General features: G+C 38.3%; 1 protein-coding gene across 1 annotated transcript in view; it reads left to right on the top strand.

Annotated features, from left to right (window-relative positions):
- Positions 1–8,745: 8,745 nt before the first annotated feature.
- The window catches only part of SACK1B (scaffolding CK1 anchoring protein B), a 50,645-nt gene continuing 31,494 nt past the window's right edge, over positions 8,746–27,896 (top strand). The window contains exon 1 of the mRNA XM_014869482.2: positions 8,746–9,217. Coding sequence (XP_014724968.2) covers positions 8,774–9,217 — 444 coding nt within the window. The 5' untranslated portion in view covers positions 8,746–8,773. The remainder of the gene's footprint in view (positions 9,218–27,896) is intronic.

The raw sequence follows: 27,896 nt of genomic DNA, 5'->3' as shown, positions 1-27,896 counted from the left end.
TTGCATCTGGGCAGAAAAATGTCCAGGACACAGAATAACAAGAGCACTTAAAATCTCAGAAGACATAAAATCTCAGAAAAACCTACTGCCCATTGTGCAGTCCTCTTCCCCAAGGGCAGGGGTGGAGTCATATTTAATGGCATACACTGATATCTCAAGCCTGTAAGAAGACCAAGAGGAGCTACCTCTCTGACCCATAGAAAAGGAAGTTAATTCCAAGTAAGAAATCTGTGCTTCCACAATTTCTTTATGCATTGGCTTTAGCATGCTCTGAAGGAATATAAGAACAGCTGCATGAATTCAGAACAAAGGTCTGTGTAGCCCTGTATCTGTCCTTTGCAGATACACGCCCACATGCAGACTAGTGGCAAAGAGGAAAGTGAGAGGAACGAATTATAGGAGCAGAGAATACTCTGTCAACTTCCATCAGTTTAGAACTTCTTGTCTTGGAACTGCCTGAGAGAGAGATACTGGCTTCATATTAAAGCTGACCTCAGAGGAGCTTCCTCCTCCGTATTCAGGCCTGTTGTACATTGGAGTTACGTGTCATGCAATGAACCACACCAGGAAGCCTCAATCACCATTCCAGCCTGAATGTGAAGAGTCCCAGACTGCGTGACTCTTCCTCAGATGGCAACTCTTCTTCACCTTCGATCACCTCTCTCACTCTGCTCTTTTACCCTCTCTCTCTGCTACTTACATTGCAGGCAGAAAATAAAGACGGGTGGATTTCTATTTATTTACTTATGTCTCAAAAACAATGTACTTTGCATAACTTTATTCATCTCTTACCATAAATTTCTCAAAGGAAACACACAGATTCTCTTCACACAACTGAACTTCTTGAAGTAATTTCAGGAGGCTTGTACAAGCCTCCAACACAGGACTTGACCTATAACAAAAATCTACCATATAGTATGTAGCACATATAATCAGGCCTCAATATATGGGTTAGGAATCCTCTCAGTTAAAGACCTTGGCTTCAATACTTTGTATTATGACTACTGGCCTTTTCTTGATAGAAGCTGTGAAAGTAAATTGCAAACTAGCCAGTGACTGGACATTGCCAAGTATTTCCTTAATATTACAAGGACCAAATTAATGTATTCTTGATTAAAAAATATGATACCAAATAGAGTAGGTTATGACTATTTAATTTGAAAAAGATGTACCGGGAGTAGGATGCCTGCTTTTCCATATTAATTTGCAGTTTTTCTGTCTTGTTTTTCTCTCTGCTACTTTATGAAAAGTGTGGATTTTGTACCACTACCCATCAAGATTTGTATAAATGCAGCACAGTTCTTTTTATATTCATATCTGTAAAAGCACATTTCCTCTAATTTTAAGATTAGTGTGTTGGGTCTCTGTGTTTATGCTTTAGATTAGATGGCCATTGATTTCTAAATAGTATGAATCTTCAGGACTGTATTCTTTCTTCATCTGTTAAAATCTAATAAAAGCCCAACTCATAGGTATCATGAATTGTATAAACATCCACTGCTTCCAAGTCAATGTTTCCTTTAGTAAATCTAAATGAAATCTTAGTAAGCATGCAGTAGTAATATAAATATAATTCATATAAGTATTTATCCTTAATAATCATCCATATAATAAATCTTTGGACTGTGCCATTCCATATGTGCTAATAATCTTTTATCTTTTGCTTGCATTCAGCTAGACTTGTATAGGGCAAGATGATCTGTTAATACAGAAAAAAAAGTCTCAGAACTGGAAATGGATGGGAGTATCAGGGATGATCAGCACCATCATCTCACCTGAGTACCCCAAGTATCCAGGTCACTTAAGACAATCATTCTAAAGATGGTGCCATCAAATACATTGAGTTGATCCTTTTATCCCATGTAGTTTATGAAACAGCTATGTCTAAGAACTTCTGTAGTTTTGAGGCTTTATGAATTGGTTGGATTAGAGTAAAACAATTCCAAACAATAGAATGCTTCAACTGATCCTGCCCAATGCTACATTTACAATGGCAAAAGGAAAAGCTGTTTAGGCGAATGAGGGCTGCCCAATTTCTGCAGTCCCTTCCCCTCATACTGCTGCAGTTCCACAACTCTAGGAGCAAGAATACTGAAGCACATACTCTGCCTCATACTTTTACAATACAGTTTTATACTTATTGTTTAAGAATTTGTCCTACTGCTTATTAAGCTAGCTCATACCATCTGCTTCCACCGATGCCTGTGGCTGCAAGACACAGAAGTTTGCTGCTACCTGCTAGGTAAAAACATTCTTTATTTTGACAGCTAACAGTTTCCAAAATGCATTTACCCAAGTTAGGTTTTATGAAGTGTCTGGTCTAGTATAGCTACTGGAGGGCTTCAATTGATAAATTGTAAGGGAGCAGAAAAAAACCTTTTCTTGTACAGATACTAATGAGGTAAAAAAAACCTAGGTACTTTCCTCCATGCAAATTTCCTTATTTAGAAAGCTATGATTGGACTCATTAGAGCTTTTTGTTCATGCTAAGCCTATACTCAACCACTTCTCTAGAAGACACAGGCTTGTAAATATTGTGTAATAAAAGTCCAATCAATTCAGTCAAGATCAAAAAGAAGCTTTGTGACCATTCACCTTCCTCCTGTTTCATAAATAATTTTAGAAAATAGATCTGCTCTTTTAAAAATTTAGGTAGGCTCACCTCCTTCTGGAAAAGTTTCCACAGAAACTGGTTCTCTTTCCTGACTACATATTTTCATGGGATAAAAAGTGCTGTGTACTAACTATAAAGTTCTGTGCACATTTAAAAATACTATTTTTAAACCAGTTTTCACCCTTTTTTCCCATCAGAACCACAGAAATTCTTTCTTGAGTGTGAGAAGAGTCTAATCTTTTAATCCAGATGCTCCTTTGTCTGTAAAGGGTAGTCTATGAGTATATTAACACCAACTATTCTCTCTTGTGCATTACACTACCTGAATTAACTGCACAGATAAAAATCTCACCCTGATGGCCAGATTTATACACTTTTATATATATATATATATATATACAATTATTGCTGTGCAGATATTGCATATTTTTACTGTTTTCTTCTCAGAATACATAACCGAAATGTCACAGTATAGGATACATGCGGCACTTGCTATTAGGCAGTAAAGGTTAGGAAAATGAGTTTGTGCTTAAAGCCAGACTGGATGAGTTATTGCTGATAAAGCCTAATTATCAGGGTTATACTGCATTGTCTTAAACGCCTTAAAAAAGAGCTGCCTGCAGTTAGGCAGCAGAGTACGATGTGGACAAAGTCTACAAAACGTCTAAAATTACAAAAACCCCCTCAGTGCGCTTGTTATGCACATGGGATGTGCTGATCTGTTGGTGGTTGCAAGATCCTGCTGAAGAGGTGATGGTGTTTCCAAAGAGCCTTTCCGAGAGGGCTCTGCAAGCTTTCAACACGTGGATTGCCATGCTGCGCGCCCAGCCTGCTGCCGGCGAGAAGAATGAAGCAAGAAGGCCCAGGTGCATTGCGGCCAGGACGGGGGGCTCTACCTTCAGGTCCGTTTCTCTCACCCGAAACATCAAGAGCAAAAGAAGAGCCTTTTCAAAGCAACTGAGCTATGGAAAAGGGGCTTATCCATATATCCGGTCTCAAACGGGTATCGCTCCCTTGCCGTGACTTGCTCCGCCGGAGTTAACCTGGAAACCGTGACTCGAGGCTGACGAGTTTATTTTTTTCTTGAAGCCAACGTTTACTTTGAGTTTAATCTCCCACGAGTTTAAGCTCCCGGGCCCGCCGCGGGGCAGCCGATGCCTTGGCTCGGGTCGCCCCCGCCCCGCGGGCTCCCGCGGCTGCCGGCCGGGCCGGCGGGCAGGGCGAGGCCGGCAGGGCAGCGCGGGATGGGCCGGGCTGGGCCGGGGCTGGGGGCCCGGGGAAGGCGCTGCCCTTCGCTCGGCGGGAGAGGGCCGGGCTTCCCCAGTTCAGACAAGTCCTCGCCCCGCTCCCAAGGCGGCGGTTTGGTGCGACACCGTCCTGACATGTTGTAACTGGTTTCCACACCCACCGCGCCTGAGAGCGACGGGAAGTACCTGCGATGAGCGCTGCGCCGCCGTGACTCGCCGCCGCCGCGCTCGCAGCAGCCGGGTAGAGCCGCCCCGCCGCTCCAGAGGCGAGACCCCACGCGGGGCACCGGCGCAGTAAGTGGGTCTCCCCTCAGTCTCCCCTCAGTCTCCCCCGGGACGGGGCAGGGCAGGGCTGGGCAGTGTCTCGTCCTGCCAACATCCCGCTCGGCGCCGCGGGGCGTTGGAAGCGGGGCCGCGCGGGTCGCGGAGCGCGGGCGGCAGCGGCGGGGCAGCGCTGGCTCCGGCTGTGAGGGCGGGCGGGGTCCGGTCCGGCCCGGGCGCGGCCCCCGCGGCTCCCCCGCCGCGCTCCCTCCCGGGGCCGCCGGGCCGGGGCCGCCGCACGTGCGGTGTCGCCCAGCGGAGCGCCCGCTGCCCTTGTTTTGCCCGGAAAGTTAACTTTCTGGTTGAACGAACAAAGCCACCTCCCCCCAAAAAGCCCGCCGCAAAACAAGCAGACAAACAAACAAAAACAGAAAGAGAAAAGAAGAAAAAGCAAAGAGAAAGAGAAAAGCAGTAGGAACGCTTGCGGTGTTGGATTTCAGTTGGATTTGATGCCGTTTGTATTCACAAAAAATGCAATTTCATTAACAATTAAATAATTGCCTGTCACTGCTTAATGTAAGGTAATTATTATTTATTCTTGATGCAATTCTTAAATAGAAAGGTTGGTGGAAGGCATAAAACGCCTGTTTGTTCTGTTAAAGGTTGGTCATGCCAGGCCCTTAAGCCGTGGGGAGGCTTAAGCCTATGGCCCATGGCTAGAGACGCTCAGGTGGATGCCCCAAAAGCCATACCTGAAACTGTGCAGCAGCTTGCAACAAGCTGTTCCCCTGGTTTAAATTTCCTGGCAAGGTTGAAACTTTGTGCAGAAACTGTCAAAGTAATCACATTTCTATTGGAAAAGAGATAAGGACATCCTGAGGAGAGCACCATGGCCAGGCCCTGACCAAGGACCGGCTGTGCGAGCCTGAGGTTAGAGCTGCTCCCTAAAGTTGCTGAATAGGATAGTTTTCAAATCCTGTGAATATTACTATGGCAGGGAAGTTCCTTGTCTCTGGTGCTAGTCTGGAACCCCCGTAGAATGTTGCATAATTTTCCTTAGTGGACATTTGTCATCTGCTGCATTTGCGAAGTCTGGGATACTCTCGAAATCTTTCTATATAAAGGCAGTTACTTCTTTGTCATAGAAAAAGGTCTTTTCTTACTGGGTTCCTGATAATGGCGTTAGAAAGGTCTGAGAATGTTATTAATAGAAGAACAAGATGATCACATCAATGCAGGATTCAGAATTTGTGTTCTTCAGCAGAAGATCCAGTTTTAGCAGCTCCATGGCACTTATTAAAAAAGTTTTAAGTGACTGATCCCTATGTTCAAGCAGAGAAGATGACTGATATGCTGATATGCTTGTCTGATAAGACAAGGTTATTTCTCAGAGGATGAACGACAACTTTCCTGGTGCTGGTAAAATTTGTGATCATGTACATAAAGTGTGATAAAGATCTGTAAGCCTCCAGAGATGGGCCTCATTCTGCACAACCTTGCTAATGTGAATGGTGACCTGAGGAGGACCTTTGAAGAATCAAGTTTGTTATGCAGAAATCACAATACGTTGTTGAAGAAGACACCAAAAAGTTTATTAAGAATTTTGTGCAAACCTCTACTTCTTTATCCAGAATTATATGGTCTCATTGGTTCATTTTCTGCACAGTAGCTCTTACCTTCTAAGGAGAAAAATACCTGTGTCAAGATATGTAGAGCTTTTGTCAAGTATACCTGAAGCCATTGTTTTAATTTGGGAGTTCTCCTTTGTTTCATATGAATGTGTCTCATGCTGATGTCCTTAATTTCAAAAACCAGCATTAAAATTTTTTCATTTGTCTCAAGTGTTCTGCGATTTATTTCCATGCTGGCAAATTTTACATTTACTTTCTTAAATTAATGTGCACTGCTCTAAGGTTCCTTTATAAACAGCACTTGTAAATCAAACATCAACTTCAAAGACATTCACTGTAAAATGACTATTCTTGTTTGGAAGATGCTGCACCAGAAGTCTCACCTTTCCACGGTTATTTATATGTACATCCTGCTTTCAGCATAAGTCTTGAGTGTAAGTTGCTGTATTTGACCTATGCCACAATTAATTCATTATGTTCAATGAAAAGTTAAGCAATATATAGTACACTATTGTGAAAAACAAATGAAAGAACTAAACCAAATTAAAGAAATGCATGTGAGGCAGAACACACGTGGTTTTGCTTTTTATTTGTTCATAACATTCAATAATTGATATTGCACAATGTTACATATTAGGTATAGTCCTATTACTTTAAGTTATTTTCAAAGGACAGAATGAGAAGAAGGAAAAATCAATCCAGACAGGCTTTTGAAATAAACACATCTTTCTCAACTGTGTATATGCAGTCAGTGGAAAAATTTCTGTTGAAGTATATCCATTCCAAAGTAGTAAAAATTTTAGAAAAATCTTTCACTTGCCTTTGTAAAATTGTATTTATTCTTATATGTCATAATAAGACTGACTTTTAAGACTGACTGTGTAACTACAGTGACTATGCAGAATGACTTGTCCTGGAGGGCCCTAAAAGAGGAGTGTATTGGAATCTCAATGAAGTCATCTGTGTTACTGTTCAGACTTGAAAACAACTCAGCTGAGTTACCTGCATTTTGTACTCATGGTTGTTCTTCTTTCTGTATCTAAATTGTCTTGAAAACCTGGTCCAGATGATTGGGCTGGTTCTGATGTGACTGTTTTAATTTTACAGTATTAAGAGTTTAATCTTTGAGTCTGTCTGTTTTGCCTGTACTGTGTGCTTAGTTCTCCGTCACCTTCTGCTACAGGCTGTATCTGCATCTGTGAGAAGGGAAATGGTATCACTCCTATTTTATAATATTTCATTTCTTCTTGTGAGAGCAGTGTGGAATGAAGGCCTGAGTAGCTGTCAGAGGAATACATGTAGTTCTTAGTTGGGGGGAGAGCAGTCAGATCCCTTTCGTGTTCTGCTTTCCAGTTCACCACAAAGAGCTACTCTTGAAGCAGCCAGGAACACTCCTTTCCCCCAGGCTCGAAAGCAGTCCTATCTGGGAAGATCTGCCCTGCTACTTGGCTGAGAGACAGGATTCAAATGGAATTATTCCATATGACATGCTGATGCCAGCTTCAGATCTGGATTTTTATTTCTTGGTCTTTTTTAACCTCCAACTTCCCAAGTTCTTTATAAATCTTGGTTTAATTGAACATTTAATTGGTTTTTGAAGTATCAGTAGTTATGGAGATTTTAATTTTAATTCCTTTAGTTAATATAGCTAATTTGCATTTCCTTTCAGGAAGATTTAAACTGTTCCCAACAGAAAGTGGAAAGCAATTGCACTGCTTGCAAAAATATCTGGAAGGTCTTGATGGGAAGAAGAAATTAAGTTACATTTATATGCCAGTAAATGAAATCAGAACTCCATATGACTATTTGCTATTATACTACTATACTATTAATTAGGCTTGTAGGGAAACCCAATGTTAACTTTCAAGCTATCAAGCTTTTTCTAACTATTCTGCCTTCGTTGGATGTTCTTCCTACTTCTGCAGGGTTTCTCTTCAGCTTCATGCCCTAGGCCTAGAAGATGTGCTACCATATTTCTATTTTACATGGCTATGCTGATGCTGCTGTCATGAAACACCTTTCCCCCCCCTGCCCTTTTTTTTGGTGAATTATTGAGGGTTGCGGAAATGTGAAGGAAGAAACATTGGATATTTGTTCTCCCTCTTTCTTAAATCTCCAATGCACAGCACAAAGCAACCCACTCAGACCTTTTTAGATTAAATTTAAAAAGTATAAGAAGGAATTTATAAAACATCAGCAGCAAACAACTTGTTATTAATGTTTTGAAAAAAAAAAAAAGATTAAAGCAGCCGCTCCTTTTGGCAGAAGGAATGAACAGGGTGGAAGCTAGACATCAAATTGCTGATTCAGAGTATGATCCCAGATGTGGGAGGATAAATCTTTCTGGAGTTCCTCATAACTCACTGAAATGAGGTAGGCTGGTCCTGCTTGGGAGCAACAAATGGATTAGATCAGCATGGGAGAACAGATAGATAAAGAGAAGTACCTGCATGATTGTGGTTTTGAAGAAGCCAAAGAAAAGAGATCCATTGCAGAGACAGTAATGTATCAAAAAGCAGGAAATTTAATTGGTTTCTGAAGCATGTCTTTGGACAGTCAGTTGTTGCAAAGGGGGTTTTGAAACTCAACCTGTGATAGTGTATTGGAATATGCACTGGGTATGCATTGGTGTTACTCATGTGGATATTTGGTGTACTATGGGCTCTGACATAGCTTGTAATATCAGAACTTCCTAAAATCACTGAATTATGTGTTTAGTTTACTTTATGTAAAAGCTCTTTGTCTATCTCTGAAATATAATATTATATATTTAATATTTATCTATCTCTTTAATATTTAATTTTTGGCAATAGTAGTCCCTGAGGCTCTTCAAAATATTTTAAATGCTTGGAAGATGCTAGAAAAACTTAAAGAAACGTTACTAAAAAAGTATTTCAGTTAATAACTCTGTGCTTGTCAAAGATATCTAGAAATATTGTTTTCTTATTTTCTCTTTGCAGATACATTTCATCAGCTCATGAATGGACATTTAAAAGACTTTACACAAAATACATGCGATAATGGAAACTTCATCTTTGCTGTCCTCCTTACACGATGAATGCAGATCAGACAACTATATTGAACCTCATTACAAGGAATGGTACCGAATAGCTATTGATGCCCTGATTGAAGGAGGCTTAGAAGCCTACAAAGAATTTCTTTCCAAAGAGAGATGCTCAGAGTTCCTAGCAGATGAGGAAATTGATTATATTTTGAACAATGTTCACAAACTTCCCCAAAACACAGTTTATTCCTCTAACCATGCCATTGATGACACCTCTTCTTCGGGAACTTACTGGCCCATTGAATCAGATGTGGAAGCTCCAAATCTTGACTTAGGTTGGCCCTATCTGATGCCTGGAATTTCTGGTGGCACAAATATTGATCTGCTTTTTCATCCACCTCGAGCACAGCCTTACACCATAAAGGAAACTGTTCGGAAGATGATACGAGATGCAAGAAAGGTAAACATCAAAAATAATATTGGGGGAAAAGTGGCAATAATAATAATAATAATAATAATAATAATAATAATAATAATAATAATAATAATAATAATAATAATCTAGTTGGTGTTTTATTACAAGGCGGTTTTTATTTTTATTTTTGTCCTGGCAGGAAAAAATTATCTAGTTGATCACAATTCAGTTGGAAAGGTTTTCCCAGACTGAGATCAGTCCTTTGGTGTCACATGCACACGTGTTATTAACCTTCATTCTGAGGGATCAAGGGTTAATTTGAGGGATTAATTAATACTACCATTATAATGAATAATTACTGTAGTTGGTATTAGCTACATTATGGGTTATTTTTCAGAAATAACTGAAAAATTACTGTTTTACTCTAATGCTGAACAGTGCATGAGAAATTTGTAAATAATCAGCTCATCTTTTGTTTAACCTCAGTTGAATATACATTAAGTGATACAATTCCGTATAACCTCAGGATTTATACTGATGTTTCTCTCTTGCATCAGTGGAGGCATTCATTGCTTTGGCATGGCAGACGGGTATAAGAAAACAACACCTCAGTGTTCATCCAACTCATGTACTTTGAGAGTCAGGTTTTGCGATTTTGGCATGTCCTTGCAGAGATCAAACTCAGAATGAAAATAACAAACTAGACCTAGGCAACAAGGAAATAGATTTTACTTGTATATCTTGCCTTTATTTCTGATTACTGAGTAGAAAATTTGGACATTTTTCCAGATGTAATTGTCTCCACTTGGGAGCACTTCTATCTTGAGTTTCCTGCAGCACACCCAGCTTACACCTTAGTGACAGTGTTGTATGTACAAACCACATTTGCTCTCAGTGTGTCAGTTCAAAAATTCAAGTTTTAAATTTTTAAAACAATGCCATTTAAAAATCAGTAAAAAGTATTAGCGTGCAGATCTGTTTGACATGGGGTCATAATACCTCTTTAAAACGTATGACAAAATTACAGAAGTATTTTCTGGCAAATATGTCACACTCTCTAATTTTCCCCATGAAATACAATTGTGTTTTGCATGACTCTATGAGCTTTAAATTGGTAGAATGGGCTCTGTCTCACATACATCTGTAAGCACTTCGGTGGCTGAAATATGCGTGTAAATGTGTGCAATAGAAACGGACTGAACAGGGTGGGGCAGGGAAGGACTGCGTCTTTTTACAATGTCTCTGCTATATTTAGATAAAGCATATAATTTGTTTCCATAATAGAGTTATCACTAGGCCTTTTATCCTACAGTTTATAATTTAGAATGACTATGTTCATAGAAGAGTTAATTAATTCTCTCTTTATCCCTTTCTGAGTGAGATTTGGTGTTTTCTGTTTTGGTATGTAGTGAGACTTGACCGTGAACTGCCCAGAATACTCTGTCAACAGGAGCTCCTGACCTAGCATGTATCCGCTGTAAGGGAAACAAGCAAAACACTGTTAACTCTGTTGCGAAAACTGGGTCAGTTTTGCTTCAAGGTCTTGAAATGCCAAGAAGTTACACCATTCGCCCTTAGTTGCTCCTTGAATGCAGAAAAAAATTAGGTGTGCTTCTTTCTTTGCTTTGGAAGTAGGTTGAATACATAGTATGTTGGCTCCCTGATGTGCTTTTGTTGCTTCCACTTTATAAAAAGGATGTTTTATGTGTGTCACTGTCAAATCTGACAGCTGAAATGTTTGTTTAGTTGATCAGCACAACTTCAACATCAAGAACCGTAACACTTTTGGTACAGTGATATAGATTGGTTGCTTCAGGGACCAGCAATTAAATCTGAGAGACATAGTGTTGTTCAGCCTCTTTTGTCTGCAGATACATGGAAAAGTTTAAAGTATTTCTAAGTAAGGTAAGGTATTTAAATCATGCTTAGAGTAGGTAAGCCCTTTGTTAACAGCTTAGTGCACTTCTCCTAAGCCACTTAAAAAATGTAGTTATATTAAACAGGGTTCTTTGTTATGTAGTAGTGGAGATGTGTAGTCTTGAGACTATTCAAAGGCAATAGGATATTGTTACACATGAAAAACAGAAACCTGTAAAGAATAAATCAGCAAATCATGGTCAGCCAACACAGCTCTAAGCAAAATCTATGGGAATTTCAGCAAACTTACGTGTGAAAATAAACAGGTTGTTGGAGATGGTTATATTCATACCACTTATATTTAAGCACCAAACCTGAGTGTCTGAGTTCAGGCATTGATTTCCCTGGGTTACCTGAGAACTCCGTGTAGTAGGAAACCAGCTGCTACAAGGGCAAGGCAAAGAATGTTTCTGCACTGATTCACTCCATGAAGGAACCCATTTGATGTGTATTTATATGCATAAACTATCACAAAAATTGATGAAGGAAACTGAGCCACTTGAAACCTAGATGCTTTTGAATATTGGGATATTTATAAGGATAAGGTGACACTATTAATGGACTTATTCTTGACCTCTTTCATGCTTGATGCATCACAGTGTCACTCCTTAAAATGATTATTATGTATGTTAATTTTGACCTTAAGAAGATGTTGTAAACAACATTAAGCAACTTGCTTGCTGACTGACTTTTTCCTGACTAAAGAGGAAAATCATTTGTAAGGCTATGCTACACTAGACCAAAACCAGTGACTATAGGAAAGTGTTGTAATAAAATCTTGTCACATATTTCTTGAATGCACAAGAAGCATAAAAATTATAGACATCGCCTTCATTATAATTTACAGGGGATATAATAATGGAAATCTTACAGAAAAGGATCAATACTGTTAAATCCTAGAAAAATGAGCTAACCATTTTAATGAGATGAATCCATGCTTGTGATACATGTTTCTGAAATTTTGTTAAGAGCAGGGAAGCTCAATTGTACACAGCATGGCATTACATTGCCACCTATATACTACCACACTTCTGTGGGATAGATGTGATGTTAGAGAGTGCCTTGGGTCAAACCAAGATGTCAACAAGATGGGCTTACGGGTGGTGTAACTAGACCTCATCTCTAAATGATACAGCTTGCCAACCACCCTCCTCTGTCAACATAACCTGTGTTCACACAAGGAGGCTGTTTGGCGTGACTGTGTCAACTGGGGAGACACAAGTCTTTTTCACATGTTGATATAACCATATGAGGAAAAAACACTGCAAGGTCTGTCTGACCTTAATGATAGTGACTTTTGTAAACAAGCTGGTAGCCTTATTTCTCTTATGTTTTGAGGCTTCTACCTTTAATCAGTGTCAGGTTTCCGGCTTCTCTGAGGCTTGAGGTGCTCCTAGAGCCTGACTCATCACGACTGGGATGTCTGAACAGCAACTGATAGTGTTTAGCAGTTTTTAATGAGATTATTCATCTGGGAAATGCTATCAAGGTCATTACTCATCTCTGTCAGGTTATAGGGGGTTGAGGCTGGTTAACGTGAAACTTCGTTCTTTTAGTACACTGTAACACAGAGACTTCAATAATGAAGGAAGTGTTCTCTCCCTCTGTGACTTTTCGTAAGAGTTGCCTCAAAACCATCAGTTATGAGGCTTCTACATGTGTGCAAGAAACCTCTTGTACTATTTTCTCAGGAGTGATTGACAGGGTGAGGCAACAGGGAAGGGACAAGGCACCAAAGGGACCTTCTGGCAGTGTGTTTTTCTCTTTTCCAGTAACTAGATTCCTCTGCCGACCATGGAGATGCTCTTCCTGGAGAGAATTAAAACCTGTTTTGTAAAAAAGCCATGTTGTTTAGACAACCCAAGGGTTACTGGTTTGTAGCACACACCAGAAAACTCTTAAAGACTTTCCTGACGTACTTTTGGGATTTATGATGGAATATATGAGGTTGCACATTATTCAAAAATAATGCAATAATGCAATACTTTTCACTGATTTGATTTTATTTTATTCAAATAGACTAGCAGTCGTAAGCCTGAGTTCATGAAGTCAGTGATATTTGTAAGAATTTTTTAAAAATGTAATTGCTTAGAAGCTTAAATAAAAATTTGAATGGTTAGTGTATTATAATTTTGGAAAATAAAAAAGGCAGTTGTTTTTGCTGAAATACTCGTGATTGGTGTTTTTAATGAAAAAAGTTGCAAAGCATGGACCCTTCGGAAAGAATTACGTTTTACACTGTGAATCAGTGTAACTTGTTATTAGTCTTGCTGGACAGACTGTAGTAAGCACTTAGTCAAAAATGTCTTCCTTTGAATTCTTGTGAGAGAGGGTTATGTACAAAATGTAATGCCTGCATTGTTTTCTAAAGCAGCGGATCTTGTCAAAAACAGTTGACTCTTTTACAAATATATAAAAAGAAAAATATTTTCTTTTACTTTCAGTTTTGTTTTTTTTAATTTTATGGTGTATTGTTTCAGGCAAGAGTGAAAGGTTTGTGTTACAGAAAAAAATGATTCACTATTAATTCATTGTTATTTGCTATAAATTATTGTTCATTATTGTTAATTATTCACTATTATTTACTGTTAATCTCAATTGGTCATGTGTATAGTAAAATAATAATAGTCTAGTGCTGGCTGCAGTCTGATATGAAAGAAAATCAATTTCTTATATACTTACATGAAGAGTAATGTTTCTATACAGAAAATAACCTGTAGAATATGGATGTGTTGAGCAATCTTTTATTTCTCTTTCACCAATACTCTTTGCCAACTATTTTAAATATAATTTGAACACAGACTGGAACAATGATAATGAATCGTGCTTGTGGCAGTGCTTGTCTTAGCTCACTAACTGCATCATTTCAAGCAGGTGAGAGAGGGACTGCACCTTTTTGTATGTAAAAACCAGAGCAATCTGCTGAATTCAGGGAGAAAGAATAGATAAATGCAGTAGTTGTCTCTCTCAGACATTTTCTGTATTATCTCTAAAGTGTCAGATAATCAGTGGATATAATTTTTTAAAATGAGAGTAACACATAGAAATACTCAGTTTCCGGCTGAAAACATATAGGCAGCATTTTCCCTGCCAAGATATTCTGCCCCACAAGGATTTCATCTGGTGCCTTTTGGTTCAGCTGCTTTGCTGAAGGGTGAATTCATCATTAACTTCCTCTCAGCTTCTGTTAAAAGACTTCCTGATGGTTGAAAATCCGCATGGCAGTCATGTATGGTTTCCAGGTGGAACATAGTTTTTAGTTTGTGATAGATTTATTTCAGCAAGTGAGATCACGTTCCATTTTTTCTAATCGCACAGAGCACATGTGAGTACAGAGTACAGAGTACATGCCATGTGTTGGAAGAGGACTTTTCTTGCTCTTGCTGCTACTGTGTGACCCAGTATCAATTTTTTGTTACCACAAAGCAGTGCTGCTCACAACAAGGAATTATTTCAGGCATTTTCTCTGTTTGGATTCAGAGCCTTCACAATATTCTACCTGCCTGTCCTCTTCTGTCCCTGCTGTCCTGCCCCCCCTCCCATGTAGGGGTAGTCCCAGAGCAGCATTAGCAGTGCACTCACAGTGCAGGCAGAGAGGACTGCCATCGATGGGACACATCTGCAAGCAATTTTTTAATCTGGAAAACCTGGACTTTTGTGAAATCCAGTTCTTCATGCTCTAAACATGAAAGCCACATTTTTCCTCGTAGTGCTCCTGTTACGTGGGAAGGAATTCAAAACTGAAGAGCAAGCAGAGGGTAGAGCCTGAGGAGTGGGAATCTTTGAGAACATAATTTTTAATTAGTTTTGGTAGTTTTTATTCACAGGTTTCTATCTTTGAAAGACTTTTGACATCTTCAATACTTGTAATTAAATAATTTATAAGTATTGCCATTTTTATGTCAGAACTGTGCTAATGTGTTATCAAAATACCACACTTCCATGATGAATTTAAAAATGGAATAGGGAAGATTAAAGGCCAGATATTGCAGGCAGCTGTATTTCTTTATTAATGTCTTTCTCATTCACATACATATGAGAGGTAAGCATACACATATTCTTTGTAGCAATTCCTTTCATTAAAACATTTTTTCTCATTGACATAAATCTCTGTCAGTCAAAACAAAAGTGCCATTAAGAAGTCATTTATGCTTTTTTGCACATTCAGTAGATTAAAGTGTTCTTTATCATATTCAACAATAACTTTGCACTACATTATGCTAAAGCAATTATGGATCAAAATATGCTATAAATACAAACCCGTTGATTTAAAATAATTTTGCCTAGGCAGAATGCTTCTTTCAGGGCCCAGATTAGTGTATTTGGGTTTTGTCCCTCTCCTTTTCTTGCTTGTCCAAAAAAAAATGGAGTGATCTCCATTTTTCTGGTTTTCTTTTCCAGCAGGAAACAATCTTGTCTGAAGAACTACAGCCTTAATCACTTAACATTCATAAATCCAGAAGAGTTTTTTCATCTTTTGCAGTTTTAGCATAGCTTTTGAACTCATGATAGCTTTCCAGCACAGACAGTGATGCTCTGAGGGGAACACATTTAGGATAATTTTAAACTTTGAATTTGTTATATATATCAGAATTTGGAAACTGAAATACTATATTATCTGTGGTAGAATTTTAAGTGAGCATAGTTCGGTGTGCAGATACCTGCAGTACTAAAGCAGTATTTGTGTAACACAGTGTGATAGAATCTACGTAGAAGGTATGTAGAAAAGTTCAAAATTTCCCATTCTTCTGTTTGGAAGGAGTGGGATTGCATGCCAGTGACTTAAATGTATTAAGTTTCCTCATATATCAGATCTGAGTACAGGTATCTACTTCACTTGTAATTATTTCAGAACAACTTGCTTAATGCTGCATTATTTTCCTCGAGGAGTATTCCAGTATAGATGACAGAAGAGTCAAAGTACACTTTGTTATTTGCCTCTCTAAAAGAAGTGCAGACCTTGCCCTAGATAGCTGTGTAGTCACGCCTTCCATTTTAGCCTGTTGATAAAGTGTGTCTATAACCGTTTTCTAATACAGATGCAATAAAATTGCAAGAGAAGTTAAAGTCCACATTTTTAGAAATGCTGTCAGCCTCAGAGGGCTTTTGTTCTGTTAAACTCTGCTCTAATTTACCTTTGGAAGGAAGGAAGCATTGGCCATCACAACCATAACAGGGTGTAACTGGTGCTGAGCTTGCTGCTTTAGTGTAGGATCTGCAGACATCCATAAAATGACTCACCTCAATAGACCTGTTCAAAATAAATAATTGCAAGATCTGGCCACGGCTTGCTTGATCAACAGTTAATAATTTTTCAGTATACAGTCCACTGATCAGTAAGCCAGCTGAATTTATAGTAGTGCTATTTGCATTACAAATACAGAATTATAAGCAACCAAACTATGTCTCTGCTTTCCTTGCCCTTGTTTGTTATTTTTTCCCATATCTTAGGTGTTTGTTTTCTGAAGCAATAAACATTATGATATTTCACTGCATGTCTGTATATCATACACGTAACTGGTGTTGTAATCTGTTCCTGATTGGTGCCAGCTAGTACAGACACACCACTACTACAGTATAAACAGTAGATTCAGTATTTGTGTGCTCTCCTTTATCCTTAGCCAGCAAAAAACATAACCAAAATGTGTGTGGTTTTGTAAATGAGACTCCTGAGACACATTGAACATTAAATGAATATAAATCACAATTTATTTTTAAAGACAGAGTTATGAACCAAAAGTGTGAGAATATTATACATTAGCAAACAGTACTCAGAGCAAGTAGGGGCCATTTTTTATTTTCTTGCCTCTGTGGTTTTAGTTTTTGATAAAAGTTACTGTTGTGCATTTGTAATTATGCAGACTAATTCCTGATGAACATCAGTGCTTCCCTGATAAAATTTGCAAACCGTACCTGTGTAATGCTTACTTTTCAAATACATTTGTAAAAGCAAGAAGCATTTCTTAGCTGCAGATAAGGAGGGTGTGACGTATACAGTGTTCTCATACCTTATCTAGGAGCAGGTTATCTTAACCAGTTCTGTCTCTTGGTCTGGAGTGCTTGTGCTGACTGCCCACAAGATGTACGGTGTGAGGAAACAGAACAGATTCCTCAGAAACAGGGTCCGTGGTGACCCCTGCTTTCCCCAGCAAGGAGTGTGGGCATGTGGCTGCCTTCAGAAAGCTTCTTGGTGCATCTTTCATCCAGGGATTTTTGCTAACTGCAGCACCAGATCCCCTCAGGCCTTTTCACTTCTGCCAGTGATCCTGCTGTCAGAGACGAAGCTGGGTGATAGGATAATATGAGAAGCTATGCACTGTATCTCTTAGAGATGAAAAGAAAACGTTGAGATCTGCATCACCCACTAGCAATCAGGCTTGAACAGTAGCACAGGACTGTGTGTTCAGGTAGCCAAATAGGTGTGCCTTCAGTTCAAACAGCAGATATAACATCTCAGCCTTATTTTCATGCTGTTTCCCGGAGCTGCAGGCTCTCTTTGCCAAGAAGGCTGCACTTCAGCTCAATAAATTCCCTTTATGGCTTAAGCACTAGGTAAAGCATTAAGACATCACCTTTGAATTCAGGTGAATCTGAGTGGCATCAGCCCACAGAAGGCATTGTAGTTAGTGTTTTTCTTTAGGCTTTTGATGCTTGATAAGGAAAAAATAATATTGAGGATGAGATCAATATAACCAGCACAGAAGAAAATTGTGATTACCAGTGGGATCTTTCCCAAAGAATGTCCACTAAGCAACTAAGCTCTTCTTGAGCTGTGCAGAACACCCTGCTAGTGGGCTGTGCCTTCTGATTAGAGACATCAGAGGCAGCAAACAGAAGTTACAGTGTCAAGCCAGCAAAACTGATTTGTTCCAAATACCAGGAGATGCTGCTTGTCAGAGCAACTCGGTTTCCCTGCAGCATGACAGAGCACAGTAATATCTGAAGCTGTCTGCTGTTCTGATAATTTCCTGTCACTGAGTAATGGTGGATTAGCACAGGCATGCAATAATTGCCTGAAAAGTCATTCTTTAGGGTGTGGGGTTTTTTTTAAATGATAGGCAGGCCTATGTGGCTGCACAGAATATGCTGATAGAGATCAATAGCCTTTGTTTGCTGAGGATGGGCCTAAAAATACAGCCATCTACAGGTCTAACTTTTACAGCAGTATGTACTCTAACAAGTCTACAGACAGTTGCTTTAAAATGTAACCAAAACTATGTTATCTTGCTCAAAGGATATATTTTTGAAATGAGAAGACTAAGTATAGAGATGAAACTGGGAACTATGATTCTTCTATATGTTTATTTATTTGCTATTACCTTATTTCATGTTTCAACATAACATGGCACCAGTAACATCACTGTGTTTTCTAATGGATTTTATGATGCACAAAATGATTGCAGTAATGTTATCATCTATTCTGTTAATGAATTCTAGATTACTGAATGTCAGTAAGCTGCTTGTGCCAGAAACCTCATTAGCCAGGCGATTTGATTTCTTACACATAAGTTTAATGATGAAAGTTCAGTCCAGATCTGAAGTGCCATGTTATATTTCAATCACCCGTTACCGGATTTCTGTCCCAAGTAAAGGCTTTGTCCTTCATCTTGAAGCTAGAGGAGTTAAACAGTGTCGTTGCAATGAAGCTCTTCTTTGTACATGCCAGAGCCTTTCAAAGCTCCTGATGCTTTTTGGAGGAAGGAGAGCAAAGGAAGGAAAAGATGCGCTATTCTTTGGTGTTGGGAAAGAGACTTGTCAGAGGAGCAGGGATCCTGTCAGTCCTTTTAGTTCATTCTAATTAGAAACCAGTGCAGCAACTAAACACTGTTCAGACTTTCTGAGGGATCATAATTCTGGAGTCTGCACCCAGGGTGAAAATGCTGTCAGCTTGAGGTTACTGGAGTCTTTGAACATCATGTGGAAGGGGACAGCTTAAGACATGCAGAGATCTTTGAACCAGCTGGGCTCTACTCTGTGATGGTGAGCATTCATAAGAAGTTACTCCCTGACAATCTGTATCAAAGGGGTGGGAGTAAAGCATGAAGGTTGTGCATATTTGCATATACTTACAGTATAACAGGAACCCATCATACATACATTTTTGGTCGTAGTTCCTCTTTCCCTCTCTCTTTACACCCCTCTTCAGCTCTGTCCCTTGGACGGCCTTATCTCCTCTTGTCCTTTCTTAATTCACTGTGCACATCAGACAGAGGTGAACATTTGCTGCCTGCTCTAGACACTTCTGGCACCTTTCTGGAAAGCAGTTCCAGGTGGGACATCTGGGAATAAAATCTCCCTCTTAGGTCAGTGAAGAAATGTGGCTGGAGGCTGCCAGTCAGCATACCTGAAGACAGTGCTTGCAGTATGGTGTTTGTGTCTTTTTCCCTCCTCTGTCACTCCCAGTAAGAACTTGTAAAACACCAACATGATGTTAGAAACACAGCAATGCTTTTGAATTACTAGTCAAATAAATTTTATTGCCAGGTTTCTAATTTTTATTATAAATTGCAGATCTGACATTAAATATTGTGAAGGTATATTTTCTGAACAGGACTATCTTACTGATGTTTTTGGTTTAGAAATCGAGCAATTATGTATCAGAAATGACAGTAGGCTATTTAATTACAACCATGATTTGTATACACAATTGCTTTTCATCTCATTTTATCAAACAATACATCTAATAAAACTTGACAATAATTTTTTGGGGGGATATTTAGTAAAGGGCAGAGACACAAAAATATAATATCTGCTCAGTGAAGACACTTTTTTTTTTCTTCAAGCAAAATTAGATCTGTAACTCTGGGAGGATTTAAATACTGTAATTTGTGTACATGAGAGGTTATATTAATTTAACATGCATATGTTTTCAGGATTGATGCCTAGGGATATGGCCATATGTCATTAAGGATCTGATTTTGAATGTTTAATTAATCCCTTTCTCTTAAATCATGCCACAGTACATTTGTAGTCCAAAATAAGCTACATCTTCGGGTGATTGCATCCACTGTGAGCAATTAAAAAAATAATAATATGTGTCCAAGCAGATTGCTGTAATTCTTTTATTCTCAATAAAAACTGTGTTGAATAACTGAATTTCTAAAAGCCAAGCAAAGCCATGAAACCGGTGGAATGTTTTCCTTTCCCCAGATGCTGTTCCATCCCTTTACTGATCCCTGCATTCAGGCCCAGGTCTTGCAGATGTGGGATGGATGTTATAGAGGATAGGCTGGTCCCTTCTAAAGAAATACGGGAGCAAGACTTAATTTATCAGGTTAATACATAAAGAGCAAGAACAGATTTTGCCAATATAGAGTATCTATCAAAGAACAACTTATTCTGTAGTTTCCTATAAATAGCCTCAACAAAAATGATTAGGTCCTCTGCTAGCAAACCATAACAGTTTATATGTGGGATACAGCCTTTATTATATTCTGCCACATTACACACTGAGCTTAAGTACACTGCAAAGAAAATTCCAGGGAAAAATTTCTCAGTTTGTACTCTTAAGGCTTTAAAAATGATTGCAAAATGTATTGCAAAAAGCAGATGTGCACTTTTTCATGCATGCTGGCATGCAAGTAAGAAAAACAAAAAAAAATCAGTAAGAAACGAACATCTGGAATTTAGTTATTGTGGAAGAACTGGCCAAAATAGTTTATGGATTTTGCTTTAAAATGCTCCATATTCTTAAATTGAAACAAAACAGTTACCTTGAGAAATGGACAGTTATGTCATGTTGATATAAAATGGTGTGTACATAGGCAGGTCTGCCTATTTTGAATTTTCATAGTGGTGTTTCAAAAAATTCTAGGGATCAGAATTTCATAGTCTGCTAAATCTTGCGCAGAGACATTGTTCATACTGTCTGAGGAGATTATTTGCTAAATTTAATTATACAAAGTAGTCCTTTGACATATAAAATAAAAGAAGAAAACATTTCAGTTTAATGTGTTACTGTCTAGTTTATAACTCAGATATCTATTTTTAAGGTAGTAGACTGCACATAACAAAAACACAGATAATTTGAAAAGGGAAAATATATAATAACAGTATTTTAATGCAGGCACTAAAGTTACAAAGCTGAGTACTTTATCTGAAAGACTCATTAGAAGATACTTACTGTCAGACTTTTTTTCCATGGAATGTAATAAGTTTGAAAATACCACAAAAAGCTAGGTGTTTAAAGATTTGGGGAGATTTCCAGCTAAGTACATTTGCTGAAACATTCTAGGACCACGGTTATAGTTACCTGTTGTTGCCACACTGAATGAGAAACAAAAACTGTGGCATTTTAATTCCACATACAGAAATCTTTCTGACTTCTTTTAAAGAAGTAACAGTGGCATTGTTGACCTTCCATTTCACACTGATGTTCACACAGACTTTCTAGTTCTAAAAACTCAAATGGAACTTAGTCAGAGCTGCTTGTTGTCATACAGCATGTGTGGGGATTCACAATATATATAGTGCATGCAAAAATAAACAGACGTTGGTTTAAGCATAATTTTTCCTTACTCGGTAGATCTAAATCTGGGCAGTTTCTTTGATCAGTCTTGGTGGAATCTATGTAAAGAATCTAAAATTTTCCCTAAAGAAAATAAATCCCTGATACGGTACTAAACCCCGTTTTTTTCAATGCCTATTGGAGGCATTGCTGTCCTAACAGTGGAGAAGGTTCTGAAAATTATGGTTCCAACAGCTATGAATAAAGCAATTACATTGTAAGTAATAAGCATTAAACTATTCTGGTTTTGTTTTTAAATTGCTGATCTGTGGCTCTAAATTGGATTTTGGCCTGAAACAGTAAAAATGCAAAGCATCCTCTTTGGATCAATTTTATGCTTATAAAATATATAAAATAAATAAGAGAAATCATTTTACCTGTTTAAAAAAAAAGAAGTCAAAACTGACATTAAATATTTTTAAATAATCTGTATTAATAGATTACAAAATATTAATATAAATAAATGCACACAACACACACGTACACACACACACACACACTGGAATTTCACTGAAAAGCTTGCTGTCAGCAGCTGCCACAGGCTAAAATGCAGAACACCTGTGAATATGATATATGCCAAAAATCTTTCATTGTAATTATGAACATAGTTAACTAAATTAATGCATTATGAAAATGGAGAATGGCATTTCACGTAGGACTACTTAATTAATTTCAAAGTCATGGTTGGCTCTTGAAGGTCAACAGGTTGTCCAGGAAGGATTTTAGTGGTAACAAACCATTACACTCTTTTTTCCTTCCATTCTCAAATTTGTTCAAAACCACAAAACCGAGAAAATCTCAATTTAAATGTTTCATTTGTTTTGGGGTTGTGAGATATTCCTCGGTGTTTCACAGAATCTGCAGTTTTTGCTTCCTTGCTTTTTTTTAGGCGTGCTTTGGGGTTCTCTGTGCCTGGGAATTTGGAGTGGCTCTGCACTGTGTCTAGTGAGAATTCCTATGCTCCAGGGTCATTCCCCTCAAAATCCCAGTGGCAGGCCTTTAGTCATGTGCTCATTCATAGAGATATGATCTTCTCCAAAGACTAGCAGTTATTCTGGTATTTTGATGAATGCTATTTTTTTGTATAAGGCAGTTTTCTGTACTCCTTGATTATATGCCACTGCTTTTACTGTGTTCATATGTCCTCTTCATGAGCCTTGTTATTGCTTTCCTTTTCAGATATGCTTTTCTAATTGATTTTACTGGAAGTTGTTTTGAAAAAGAGCTGGGTAAACATGAGCCTGTGATCAGTGTTTGCAGCTTTTAAAAACTCGTAGCTTGTTTGGCCTCTCCCTATTCATCTTTGTAGCTGTTTCTTACTGCAGAATCAGCAGAGACTGATAAAACTGAGAGATTCACAGGTTCTGAGGTCAGAAGGGACTGTAATGATAATGACATCTGACTCCCTGCACAACACAATCCTGACAGTGTTGCATCTTCAAAGCGCTGATAGAATAAATCTGACCTTAAAACAGGTGGGTGCTAGTCTTACCATCAACACTTCTGGGCATCTAATTCATAATTACCCAGGAGATAAGGTTTTTTTGGACAATCACTTTTCTCTAAATGATGGAATTTGCTTGAGGAAGCCCAGGTTGCAAGCCCAGACCAAGCCTGCTTGAGCTTTCTGCTTGTGTATCTCATCCCTCAACATGACAGTCAGCCGAAAGAGAAGGTGCAGAGAATTCTAAATGCAGGACTGGAGGGAGAGGTGAGGCTCGGGCTCTTCCGTAGCTGCAGGGGTTGCTTTCATAGGGACCTTGGGGTGCTCAGCCTCTCCACAAGCCCCGGCTGTTGGTCTCTAAGAATCTACTCACACAGCAGGGGTCACCAGGACCTGCGAGGAGCAGGGTGTCTTCACCTCCTCAGAGCATCAGCTTGGCGTGGCCAGACTGTTCCCAGTGGTAAAACTCGTTAGCAATGGGCTGACTCAGGTGTCCCTGCACAGGACAGCAGCGTGACACACACACACACACGTGCCCTGTGCGTGTTCAGTTTCCCAAATAAAAATAGATCTATTTTTATAATATATCTAAAATCTTATTTTATTATTTTATATCCAAAAATATTTATATTTTTATTTATTAATATATATTATTTAGATATATATGTTATTCTTGCATTCATGAAATGGTTTGCGCTTTACAGAGGAAAAGCTTTCTGTGTGCATTTAAGTGTTAATTTAAGAGGAATTCTAAAATATGCTTATTTTTCCTAGTAATTCTTCCAGAGTCTTTTATGACAGAGAAGTAGTAGAAATAGATTTCAGTAGGTTTCTGGTTTTTAGTTGGTCCAGGGATGATTCGGGAGATTGTAAATAACATAATTCTATTAAAGATATATTTGTATGCTAATATCTTCTAGAACTGGATAAAATGGAAGTGATTTATATGTTTTTCTTGTTCCCTGCATTTGTCTCCATTCAAAGGTCTTTTACATCCTTTTAAAAATACGGGGGTTTTGGTACGTTTTTATTTTTGCTGAATATAAAAAATTTCTGATTAAATATATCGGTCTAGGACTTGGAAGACTTGTATACAATTTCCTTGTAGAACACAGACTTCTCACCTAAAAATATGAACATAATCTCAGAGTGATTTGTGAATGCATATTGATAGTTTGGGGGACTTGTGCTAGGGGTAGGAAACGCAGTTTCAAGAGCTTATGCTGAAATCTGCCTTTTTCAAGTGCTTCCAATGGTCTAAAACTTTATATTTTGCATCAACCTTTTGTGTGTTTGTTCTGTCCATGAGATTGTTTGTTTGCTTTAGAGCATTCAAGCAGAAATATTTCAGTAATATCCAAATATGAAATAGAGTGGTTTGCTTCCCCATTATCTGTCCATACTCTGATGTTACTTTTTTTTCTCCCTATGTTCTACTATGCATCAGTGAGAAACAAGAAAATAACTTTTTGTTATTCACTTGAAACAGTGTCAGTGCAACAATTTAGGTTTCATTTCAGCAAATGCTCAGTCACTCACAGAAGTGTCATGAAAGTCTTACCTCTGCATACCTGACTCTTGTTTAATAGCAAAAATTGTTCCTGTGTCAGTGAAAATTATGTATATTGCATTTCTAAGATAGAAAAGAGACTGTAGTATCTTTTAATTACCAACTGCTGGTCACAGTAAACCAAAAATCATAATAGACTTGCACCAACATCTGAAAGCAGATTCAGAATTACAGGGAAAGACTCTGAAGAGCAGGAAAAGTTGTACATCTTTTTAAGTGAGCAAGAAAAAAGGATAAAAACTGTCCTGTTACTACATCTGAAATGATTGCTCTTTTTTTTGTTTTGTCAATACAGTGCTGGTTTGAAACTTTTTGTCTTAAGGAAAGAAGCAAATAATAAAATGTGGTATTTTCAGTCAGTGTGTGTGCACATGTGTGCAGTCCTTTACAAGCACATGTGCACACTGTGCTACAGAAAGTTGGGATTCCATGGATGCACACATGCACAGGGAGCACAGCTGTCTGGGATGCAGAAGCTTTCTGGCATGAACTTGTAGTGGGCAGGTTACTCAAGGGAAGATGTTTCCTGGGACCTGAGAGGTACTTTGTAAGAATAAATATTTATTTGGAAGGCACTATTTTGCATCAAAAAGCAACATTTTACAACGTGTTCTTTGAATAAAATGTTCACCTCTCCTCCACAGACGTATATTGCATGTTCTCGTCTCCATCCTTACTTCAAACAACTAAAGTTATCTAGTATATTTAGCTATTAGCATGCTTGGCACATTTTCCAGCAGAGCAAATTTGCCAACAGAACATGGCTTAATGTAAATCCGTGGGTGGTTTGGTCAGTGGTGTTTCTGCTTTTGCTCCTTATTATTAGAAGGTTCTGCTTTTGGTGGCAAAAGAAGTGAATTTTCCTCTCTGCCCCTCATGTTTCCTGGCATATATACCCTTGAGGTACACAGATAATCAATGCAGGAATGTTTTGTGGCTGCAGGGGATTCACTGGCACAAATAGGCAGCAAATCTTGCCGAGAAAGGTACTGAAGAGCTGCAGTAGGTGCCCCTGAGACTGATTTTCTTCTTCCTCCATTCTTAAATTCAGGTATCTGCTGTGATATCTTGTAGAATACCACCTTGCTCTAGCAGGAGTTCTGCATTTCTTGCAGATGTTCAGCAGGCTTCCTGATTAGGTCTCTGATTATCATTACCCAAATGGAAGTTAGGTGTGTGTGTGTGTGTGTGTGTGTGTGTGTGTGTGTATGTGTGTGTGTGAGTGTGAGTGTGAGTGAACTGGCATGCAATGCACATTAGGAGGAATATTTTGTAGAAAGGGTAATGCTGTCACATACATGAGGCTGTACAGTGGAAGACTTGTCATAGCATGTTTCTCTTTTGCCCATTAAAAAGAACCCTATTACTTGCCATTAACTTGGTCAGTAGCTCAATTAAGTATAAAGGGTTCAGTTACTTGCACAGTGATAACTCATTTATTTGAATAATTGTTCATTTTAATGATTCTTAAATGAGTGCTTCATTATGCATCCTATCCTTTTGAGAATGAGAAAAATGAGAGGAGCAGACCATAGTGCCCAACTGTGGCTGAGGCAGATGGAATCTGGATCGTGGAAGGAAGTCTTGCAGCCTGACTGACTGTGTGTTTGCTCTTCCCCAGATGTGTCCTGGAAGTGGCCTAGGGCTCTGATCTAAGAAAACATTATGTATACACTTAATAAATTTGTAACCATTGAAAATAGACTTTTACATTTAAACGGAAAGAGTAGTTGATAGCAAAGATGGAGTATTATAAATACCTGATCAGACTTTATCACAAGGATCAGATAATCTTTCCTCTGATTTTGTATAATTGCAGTATCAAATTGCAAGTGAAGAATTAATACTTGTATGGTCTTGTATGGTGGAAGAGCTGTATGCAGATCAATGAAATTATGCTACCTGCATTTACAAAATAATAGTGTCACCAAGATAATTCTAAAGCTGTATTGCTTCTTGCTTGACAGAGATGGTTAATCAAAAGTCAGCTCACATACAGGCAAAAGATCAGCAAAAACTTGGCAGAAACGAATAAGAAAGAAATGTTCCTTTAAATGTTTTTCACCTGTGTCTTTGAATTCCATTTCTTATCCCTTAACTTGCAACTCCCTCAAATACCTCACTGCCTGTGCAAGATTCATGCTCGAATTGTCAGGTTTCACTTAAAAAGCTTCTAAGAGATTTAAAAATTGAAATAATTTTTATAAATACAATATTTTTTAAAGCGTAGCATTGGTACTGAAGTTATAACTTTTTAATAATAATTTTACTTGTAATTCTTTTATTGTTTTGTTTTTTAAGTGCTACATTGGATTTGGGAATTAAATTCTGTTTAGTACCTGATTTAGTTCCAATTCACTATTAACTCCACTGGGGCTGCAAGAATTACAGCATTACTTATCTCCTTCATTTCAGTTTGCTTCATGGGAGGTTTGAGCAGGGTTTTTATAATTGCTTCCCTACTATTTCAGACATCTTGCTCCATATGTTACTGTGCATAAAAATTTGAATCTGTTTTCTTCCTGAAAAGCTGCACATAATTACTTATTAATAAGACTAATCTTTTCTTATCTTTAGGACATTCTGCCGATGTTTTCAGACTAGTCTGCAATTATTTTTTCCTTTTTCCTTCCTATCTGTAATAAATAATCTAGCATGCCAGGGTAATAGATTTCACCTGAGGACCTGAACATGATTTGCAGACAACAATTAATTAATTAGTTTCAAAACCTGTCTTTAAAATAGGTGAAATTGAAATGCAGTCTGCCAGCACACAGTCATTAGCAATATGTTGCACAAGTAGCTGTGGCTGCTTTGTGAGCAGGTGGTGCAATCTGCTTCTCATGAGTTTCAGGGAAGGTTCCTGCTCAATTGGCAGCATGTTTAAAAAAGTAAATAGTTTAGATCATCTGATTGGATTTTTTTACTGGCATTCAGATGTAACTATGTGCCGTATGAACTCATGCAGGCATACTTTATGTCTGTGATACATGTTTAAAGAAGATTGATCTGACATAATGGCTGTTGCTTTTTTTGCAATATTAATGTTACCACAGGTATTGTCCAGGCATTCTATTTCTACTTATTAATGCATTTTACTCTGTCATGTAGCTAAACTAGAAAAATTTTAAAGGTGAACAGAGAATCTGGCAGAGCTAGACCCTACATTATTCATCCTTTCTAATTTATACCAGAGGATCACTGGCTTTCCTTTATACTGACCCATCACTGACCTGTGACCAGTAATTTTAAACAGCCTGCATTCTGTATATTTCTGGTTTAACTC

The sequence above is a fragment of the Sturnus vulgaris genome, chromosome 3, assembly GCF_052056855.1.
Source record: "Sturnus vulgaris isolate bStuVul1 chromosome 3, bStuVul1.hap1, whole genome shotgun sequence".
NCBI lineage: Eukaryota > Metazoa > Chordata > Aves > Passeriformes > Sturnidae > Sturnus > Sturnus vulgaris.
The sequence above is the reverse complement of the archived record's forward strand: the minus strand, read 5'-3'. Positions and strand labels throughout refer to the sequence as shown.